We start from the raw sequence: 10000 nt of genomic DNA, 5'->3' as shown, positions 1-10000 counted from the left end.
TCTGACTTAATGAATGCTCAAAATGCAAGCTCAAATCTATCCTGTAAAGCAATCAAGTTTTTAGCAACTATTTTGACCTTAGTGACACAAACAATTAATTCTGCAAACCTAATATCAAAATAAAATTCTACATCTATTGCAGAATAATTTCTCAATGTAGTTAATCTAAAACAACATCTGAAATATGCTACCTCCATATATTTTACATCCTACTATTTAGTACTAATTTTTGAAGATTAGAAAAGAATGAAGGAGAGAGAAATTCATCCAGAAAAGGCTTTTTTTTTTTAAACTAACTGTTCAGTAAATATAAGATAGCAGAGCATACTAACAGAGATGTGGCTACCATTATATTACAAACTTTAAAATTGAAAGATATCCTAGCTTTCAGAAATATTCCAATATTCATTAATTAAATGGTAGAAATAAATGCTAGTTATAGTTTATCAATCCTCTTTCACTTCACCAATCCATGTATCATTAAGTATTTGAGGCCATGCATTCCAAACACCAACTCTTCATGCTAAATACATGGCTAATTTAAGTCAAACTACTCACTTCTATAAAATACAAAAGCCATAAAAATTAAGATAAACATTATGTTCCCAAAACAGACCATTTTTGCCAGAAGTTCATGGCAAACAAAATTTTACTTTGTTTACATCACTGCCTCTTAAATCATTTTTCTAAACAAAAGATCTTGTTCAATAATGGTTAGCTCATTATACTTATAAGAAGTAATTTAACTCTTCGTGTAAAACTTTACATCTAAATAACAACACGTAGAGATAAATTTATACTATTATTTCACTTTTTCACTTCTTGTGAAATTTGTTTTAATAAATATGCTTTATGGTTTTTAGTTTTGAAATATAGCGAATGTTAGAATTAAAGGCAATAACTGCATCAATCTTATAGAAAAGATATGTTAATACTTAATGAACTTAAAGGCCCATTCTAAAATCCATTCATGAAAGAACAAAAAAATTCAGTAACCTTAGGTACCTAACTATATTAATATAGTTAAAACATAAGCGAGGGAAGGGATATTTACAAAGGTTTTTGCATGTTTATTTATTAAATTATTACATATATTTCTGCAGACACTTCCTAAAGTAGCTATGTAGGCACCCACCATACCCACTGTGTTAAATCACTTTTAGAAGGCACTCTACAGACATACAATACATGACTGAAGTTACTCAGTCATCTGAAGGGCATAACTTTTGTATTTACTCTTGTTTATGGTTTACATAATGAACTTCATAGAACAAAGTAAACTTCAAACTCAGGTTATAAACACACCTTATAGACCTAATCAAAATGCCTCCAGAGTACTAAAATCTATAGCTATGATTTTACTCATTTTCTGTTTATTTAACATCCAATTGGAGCTATGAAAATAAAGAAAGATTTCTTGGCATTTTTTTCATAACCTATCATCTACTGATACTCAACTGCGATGTTCATTTACAATTACTATTTTTACTTGCCTTTATAAACGCAATCCACTGGATTTGCAGGCAAAATTGAATTTGGCTAAAAATACTTAGGACTCTCACTTAGGGAAATTAGGAGGAATACTGTAGCATTCCACTGGTGTGATATTTCCTGCGAATACACCAAAGGCAGAAAAGGGGTACCCTGAAAAACTGCATTTATTAAAGTAACCTGCAAAATAAGCTACTCCTGGGACTGTGGTAGGCATATAATTCCTATGATTGTTAAAACAAAATATAAATTGTTTTTCTAATAGTTATTGTCTGTGAAAAAATGAAAACTGTAAAATAATAGATAAACCATTCAAAAGTACTATGTAGCTCTTATAAAACATTATTCTTGAAAACAATGCCTAAAGGTTAAGACATTATTCAACCCATGTAACTTTTTTAATGCTGTTATTGTTTAAAATAATGTTTCTATTAAATTTTACTCTAGTGTGGGCATTTGCTTTAACTTTTGAGATGTATTTTTCTCATTATATACTACCTTAAAATGTGAATTATTTCACATAATTTGCAATCTTTTCAGTAATAACCCATTATTTTAATGGATGTAATTTTAATGATTTTTAGGCATTTAGTTTGAGTGCAATTCAGAGTTCTAAAGAAATAATATTTATTTTAAAACAAATATAAACTTCTTTTCAAACAAGTGTACTCATTCTGGCCTAATATAAGTATATGCTTTCAAAGCTTTCTTTTCTCTGTCACTGTTTCTACAGACTTGTGTCAGTGAAGAATGAAGTGGCTATTTTTTGGTTGAAAAGAATTTTTTTTTTTCTTACAAAATCAGGAAAAAGTAATCTCCTATAAAATGAATAACAGACTACTTAAAAGTGTACCTTTATTTTGTAGTTGTTAACTTTTCCAGATTTAAAGAGAATATTGCATTTTATGAGACACTTAGGAGAACACAAAAAGTGCTCTTTAACGTTATTGAAAGATGTATATTCAAAATATCTTGGAATGAATTTCAAGAAAAGCAACAGATCGTAGTGTTTACATCATTTACAATCTCTCAGCAGATTTCAACTAATTAATAGCTAATATTTGCAGCTAACACAGGCAAGCATCTGTCTTTTGAAAAGTCCTTGTGGTCCTTTTCACCTTAGCTCAGACTTGAAGAAATTCATTGTATAAGCAAGTATCAAGTAATGTGGCCCTCTGGTGGAAAACTAAGTATCACGTTCTGCAGCACAATGTAAGATAGTAAACTAGAAGCTATAAAATATTTGTTACAAAGCTTTACAGACCTTCCAAAAAATCATCCTGTGAGCTTAATTAATATCCTGACACCTGAAGGGTACTCTGGTACTGGTATGACGTAACTAATATGAAAATCTTATCTCTTTACTCATCCTTCAATCATGTTCCAAATAATAATAAATTCTCAGCATCTTTTAGCTTAACACAACATGCTCAGTTTGCTATGAATACATTTTTCATATTCAATAAAACAAGCTTATTTGTTTTAAGGAAGCACTGAGGAAAACAAAACTTACCTGCTGTTGTTGCAGATGCAGCAGTTCTACTGTGCTTACTTCAGAGCTGGTGTCACCACTTGATCTTCCATCTCTGCTGCCAGCATCTAATTGGCTGCTTAGAGTGCTCATTCCATTTTGATTCATTGAACTGTTGCTTATTGTCTCTGTCGCAGATTCCTGCATCATGACTTAATACCTAAAAGTGATTAAGAAGTATCAATTAACATACGTTACACCTTCACACTTCCATTATCAAGATGTCCCTCTCTGCCAATTACAGAGACAGCATCTTTAGAAGAGGGGGGAAAAAAAGCCTTGAATAGTCATTTACCAAGGAAAGCAATACAAATTCAGCTTTCATCCAGATGCTAATCATTGAAATTATGGTTTCTATAAGCAATTTTTGTGCGGTTACATTTAACAGCCAAAGTAACATACCATGCATATAGCATGGTCAATAGCATTTATGAATGACCACATTTTAAAATCTACCTATAAAACCAGTTTAAATGAAGGCACGATTGCACACTCTGTTCTGTTTCCTATTATCTACCTTTGACAACCATGGATGACTATACAGCCTTATTTTAAATATTCACTATCTTGATTCTGTCAGAATTTTACAGCACATCTTATGCAAGGCTGTTGTTTAATGATGCACAGCTAATCATCCAAAATTAAAATTTTGTAAGGGTGTTACAAATCATATGGTACCAACCAATGATAAATAGTATAATGGGTTTCTTTTTTTGTGACTAAATAAAATTTTGCCTTGGAGGCATTTTAAGAAAAAGCTCCTGCTGCAAACACGTCAGATATTGCCTATTTTTTTAATCAAACAGCTCATATTCATTTATTTTTCTGACATTTAAAACATTTAATACTGTCCTTCCTGGGAAGTAATTAAGCTTATGCATGAGCAGCAATCAAACTGTTCACTTGAAGATGACTTAAAACTCAATTTTAACATAGGCAAATAAATGAAAGATATAAAATTAATTTTCCAGGCATGTATAAGATATGAAAGCTGGAAATAAAATCTATCAAGAATATCACTAATGATTGTGCTAAAAACAGCATAAATTATGCATATTACCTTCTCTACAGTAATAAATGTTTTATCATTTTCACTGCATAAATATACTGTACTTTCAGGATAGCAATGAGATGTCCTGCCAAGATCAGTGGAAATCCTTGCAGTAAATAAAGAACCAATGTACTCTTACAAACCAGAATTTCACAGTACATCCTGAATCTGTGGTTTAGAAAGATCATTTTTGGCTCTCAAAGACCTCTGAATCCTATGCCATAACCTAACGGATGCGCTTCTCTGTTTTACTTCTACGGACAGAACTGCAGAAACAACCTGGCTGTGCTGTGACTTTAACAGTAATATCAGACAGTGGACTTACCCTAAAGGACATTAAACTTATCACTCAATCTAATTTGTTTTTTATATGATTTCAATATTTTGAACTTGATCATATTTTAATGCTTTGTCCATTTAAAATTTTGAAATGCATTTATTATAAAGCAAATGCAAGCTTACTATCTCTTCCTGTCATGGAGAAAATGTTTTCCCCAGTTATCTTTTAAAATATGATGCACACAAACACTAAATGCAAAAAGAATCACAGACACACCCAAAAGACATTTTTGAATGCCAATATTAAAATTGTTAAAATTAATGTTTATAGCATCATAGTTTTAACAGATGTTTTCATCAAAACCTAAATTATTAAATTACTTTTCCTACTCTTAACAAGCCCATTAAAAAAAAGGCATACTTATTTAGTAAAAAACGTCAATAGCTGGACTAGCAAAGCAAGTTAGTGTAACAAAAATTACATATACAACTTAAAGCTGTTTTGATAATAAAAAAACAACAGAAAACATGATCAGAAAGGAAATAATTGCTGCAACTATAGTAAACAATTTTTGAGTGAAATGTGTTTATAAGCAAATAGGTTTTGCTAAACATCTTATTGAACATTAACAAAGGAAAAAAATCATATAAATTAAAACTGATACATAGTGATGGATTTTATAAGAAAAAAACAAAGCTAATACTCTTTTCTGAGATTAGGCAGCTAATAAGTATTCAAATTAGGCATAAATTTTACATGCACAATGTTTAAAATATTCAGAGAAAAGATCTGATTGCCTTTACTAGTTATATGAAAATTATAATTTCAATCCTCTCCAACTGTAGAAACAGATAGGCATAACTTCTACATACTGCATTTAAATTTTACTTTTGAGAACGTATCTGGAATATGTGTCTGTATGTGTATGTTTTTATTTCATCACCTAAGTTATTTGAAATATTTATTGTTTCTGGATGGAGTTAGCAACACAAAGAATAAAAATAAAGCACTATATTTTCAAGTGTAGCAGACAGGTGCAGCATTTACTACTAACCTTTGTGTAGTAAATCTCAGGACCAATTGGATGAATTAAAGAACTCTACATGTATTACTGTGTCATAATCAAGGCCATCAAATAATTAAGAATAATCAATAAGCAAAGAGGCATGTGTCTAAATCTTTATTACAATTACGAAGAAAGACCTAAATAACTTATAATTCCTATTAACTAAAGGATTTTATTCTTAGCCCTTGTGGAGTTTTTAACTTTATAAAACCCTACGGTATAAATTGTGATTTACATTTTAAGTTCAATCATCTAAGAGTTAGTAAAATAATGCTTAAGAAAACTATAGCAGTGATAGTACTTTTTGCTCTACAAAAGAGGAGCATCTGATCCAACATTTATATGAAAAAAGAAGGGTGATTGTGTAATTAGATGATTATACTGTACATTTCACTTAAAGAAAAAAGCTTAGAGCATGTTCACTATAAAGGAGGAATTTTTCAAGGACAATGCAGATCATTTCTAGCATTTACTAAGTTTCTCTTGGTAACACTTCCACTTATTTCCCAATATGGGAAATATTTCCAGCACAATATGAAGTGCTGTTTACCTTTTAAGTATATTTTAAATAATAATAAATTCAGCATATTCTTTCAGAGTGGATGTGCTTATGATCCGAAACATACCAAACTAAATTATTCATTCTTCTCAATCCCACCACAAACATTTTACAAAAATCAGTGAAAATAAATTCAAAATCATTAAAGGGAAAGATGAATCTGGGAGTCCCTGTTTTAATGTTTGTCTGAACTGTAAGTTAAACCCTTAAGTCTTTCATCGTACACAACTTTTCAGCCACATCAGAAAATAACTCTTCAGATCTTACACTCAAACGATGCAGTTAGACTTTTCTCCCCTGCATTAAGTTTTCCTTCCTTTCCTTTTTCTTTCTTCTTTTTTAAGCAAGTCACTGTACAGATACTTATTCTCTACACCACTTCCCTTTTGAAACATTAAACTGACACTGGAACTGACTGCACAAGATTGCATTTTCTCTTCCTAAACAACTTGAATTGAAAGGTTACTTAGTGTAACAATATTTACTTGCAGAATTGTGTTGTTACCAAGGGTATAATGGATGGTGGCTATGCAGGTTTACGCAAGAATGAGTGAAGCATGAGGCATTAGCCATGTGTTTGACATGTTTCAAATTGCTATAATCCAGCATTAAACACACCCAGCAATTCATGCCATTTCTTGCAGCCATAATCTTGAATAAAGCGTGCACAACCACTTATTATATAAATTAGTATATGACTCCCTGTTATAGTCACAACAGTGCTTTTGTGTTTATTTTGCATCAAGATGTAGACTTTTATTTGTACAAATAGCAGGATATAAAGACATAGCTCAATTAGGCCTCCTTACTTTATGATAGGGTAGTACTGAATGCTAGACTTGTTGGTTTTATTTCTTCCTCTTAGAGTTATAGGTTCTATTGGTATAAAACTGTATCATGTGAGATAGTTACATGCCAGGGTGATAACAGAAACTTGCATGTATCCTATTCCGTATTCGCAGCAATGTTTAAAAGTTTGAAACTTGACCTGGGCAAGTATAGTTGTGTTATCTCAGCCACCACCAGGGACACTATTGGTCCTTGTTGCTTACTCAACTTTTCTCTATGGTCTCCTTTCTCATCTCTTCTCCCTCCCTGTTTCTTATGCTCCCTACCTCTTTTCCACTCCACATTCCCATGTGCATATGTGTGCACATGAATATTTGTATCTATATATTTATAGAGAGAAAGATAGATCAATCAATCTGTCTACGTATGTCAGGGATTATAAAGAAGATAAAAATAGCCTCTACTTCGAACCACACTCTGCAATCTACATAAACAGTCGGTCTTATAATCTTAGTGCCTTAATATTAACTCTCATTTTGGTGGAGGAGTCTTACTATTTAATCAAAACAAATGGATGAAAAAAAAATCACTTCCCAGAAAACTAAGAACAAATAACAGTACATATAAAACATTTCTAACAATTAATTTCGTCAACTTTTCTTAAACAAAATTATTACAGTGACCTTGAAAGACACTTTATGTCTAATATCTGATTCATTCCAGTGTCCAATTTATTTAATCAAACATATGCATTAAATCCAAATAGTTTCGAATTTGACATTTTAAGAAAAGTAAGGCATCAAATTAAAAACATATATTCTTAAATACTTCCTTAATCTTTGATCAATTATCAATATCAAATATTAAATATTCCTATGCAGATTCACACAAGAAAGAGTTAAATATTAAGAAAACTTAACATATGTAACAAGAAACCACATACGTTTACCTCAAAATATTAGTTAAGTTCTAATTTTGAAAACTTGACTGTGATTTAAAACTTCTGAAAGAAACTAGCGTTTAAATAATGATAACTCTTGTGCTCTAGTGGAATTAATTCATCATGGGCACCATGCATAGTGCATTTGAAATCCAGCACTGCTTTGCTAAAAGTCTTTAATGCTAAGATTGCCTAATAAATCAAAATGCCAAATATGAAGGATATAGTTGAATGTGTAAGAACAAAAATTGAAACAGCACATGAATATTTTCAATTTTTAAAAACTGAAGCAGGATGTCTTTTAAAACATGATTTGGGGAAGGGTATCTGTTATAGCAAGTGATATTTTTATTATAATAAGTGACATAATTTTAAGTAAATTAAAATTAACTTGTTTATTAAGTATTTGTTACTACTTTTTACTTATTTAAACAAAATGCCTAAAATGCTATACACAAATTAAGGTTATCTTCTTAGAAAAAAAAACACTTCAGTAAAAATTCAGACTTTCATACAAAAAGTTTAATATTTCAAACATGCAAAGTAGTAGGACATTTTAACAAAATATTTTTTAAATGATAACGACTACATTTTAGCAAAGACAATACTGTGAGATCTTCAACAATAACAAAACCTAGGAAACGTAAGTAAAGCCAATGAAAAACTTATCTTCCATTTCAATCAGCTATTAATTAACTTAGCAACTAAGGATATTATATTTTGCTCCTGAATAAAAAAAAAAGTTTAAAATAGAAACAAAACATAAATGTTTAATTATGAAAATATTATAAAATACTAAAATTAAGTATTTAATCCCTATGCTATTTCACTTAAAGTGCAATGAAGAATTTGAAAGAATGGTGGCCATGTAGATGTATTTTACTGCAACATTATGATTCTGTATCTATAGTTCAGAAGCCCCCTTCAGAAGCATAATTGAAAGATATTTTATAATACTATACTGATGATTCTGGTGAACTAATTACTCAAAAATATATTTCAAAATTATATTTTCACATTAATCTTCATATTCTAACATCTTGTTTATCTTCACATTCATATAATTTCTGTATATATTTATTTCTCAAACATGTAAAAATGTACACCAATTTTTACTTTTCAAGGTACATGCTAAATTGTCAGTCTTTCACATATATAAATTTTAATGTTAGTTTAACTCATTAAATCATTTAAATGTTTTAAAATCAGTCCTTTATAGCATTAAAATGTATTTTTTAAAAACAAGGGGGAAAGGAAGCTAGGGAAAGTTTATTTCACCCTGTTACTTTAGAACCTCTGACAAATTGAGTTTTCATTAATTTATAATGCCAAAATGTAATATTTTTTGCAATGTGTTATCCTATCTAACTGTATGTCTTAGATATGTAAGAGGAGGACTTAAAAACTAAAGAATGTTACCTAGTTGCCAACACAAAAATAAATACTGGCTACAGTTTACAAGATACCAGGTAAGCAAGTATATTCTGTCACAAATTTTCTTGTCTTTGCCTGAAGAAAAAAAATTGTCAAATCCTGCAACCAGGAATATTTTAGTTTAGGAAATAGAATTTAACGGTAAAAATGTTAAAGCAATAAGAAATAATTAGCTCTCCAAGAACATAGAAAGACCTGCCTAGCAGGCAAAACCTCCCTCTTTTTTATTTAAAAAGCTTAGTGATTGAGTTGTGCAAGCTTGCAAGCTTCCATGCAGTGGGTCCACTTACAGTCAAATTCCCAAAGGCTGGACTACTTGCAATAGCCTTCACTGATCCCCTGGCTAATGAGAGCTCTGAGTACGTACTTCTCTTGTGATGGCATTTTCACCTTTCCTGCCACATATCTTTCCTTAACCCTCAGGCTTACTTTACTTCAATCTTCAGTCTCCCGCCCACAGCAACTCCCTGGGATCCCTTGCTGTTTTTCCTGAGCATAATACAGCTCTTCCACGGATCCTCATTCTCTTGCCCTTTCAGCACTTTTTACTTCCAGGCTATCTTTTGGGCGCCAAATGTCCCTTTAATACTGCTCCTCACCAGACCCACCTCTTGCCTTCCCATTGGAAGACCCACAGCATAGGCGGTACGCTTAGAGAAATTTCTTCCACCGGTCTCAACTTAGTGCAAAAGTCCAACATGAGCCTAGCAGGTGGATGCAATGGTAAGGCCAGAATTTTAATGTAACCACATGATTGTGTTGAATGGAGTTTTAGAATCTGGTCAGGAAACTGCTTTTGTCCTTTCTGGGGTGTGTGTGTGTGTGTGTGTGTGTGTGCGTGTGTGTGTCTATGTGTATG

The 10000-nt window shown here is 31.3% G+C and overlaps 1 protein-coding gene across 1 annotated transcript in view; it reads right to left on the bottom strand.

Moving 5' to 3' along the window:
• Window positions 1-10000, bottom strand: part of FOXP2 (forkhead box P2) — a 607622-nt gene that overhangs the window by 266352 nt on the left and 331270 nt on the right. Inside the window, exon 4 of the mRNA XM_058426115.1 lies at window positions 3005-3182. Within this exon, the coding sequence (XP_058282098.1) occupies window positions 3005-3172 (168 nt within the window). The 5' untranslated portion in view covers window positions 3173-3182. The remainder of the gene's footprint in view (window positions 1-3004; window positions 3183-10000) is intronic.

Source organism: Hylobates moloch, unplaced genomic scaffold, assembly GCF_009828535.3.
Source record: "Hylobates moloch isolate HMO894 unplaced genomic scaffold, HMol_V3 SCAFFOLD_1, whole genome shotgun sequence".
NCBI lineage: Eukaryota > Metazoa > Chordata > Mammalia > Primates > Hylobatidae > Hylobates > Hylobates moloch.
Note: the sequence above shows the minus strand (reverse complement) of the source record. Positions and strands in the feature narration are given on the sequence as shown.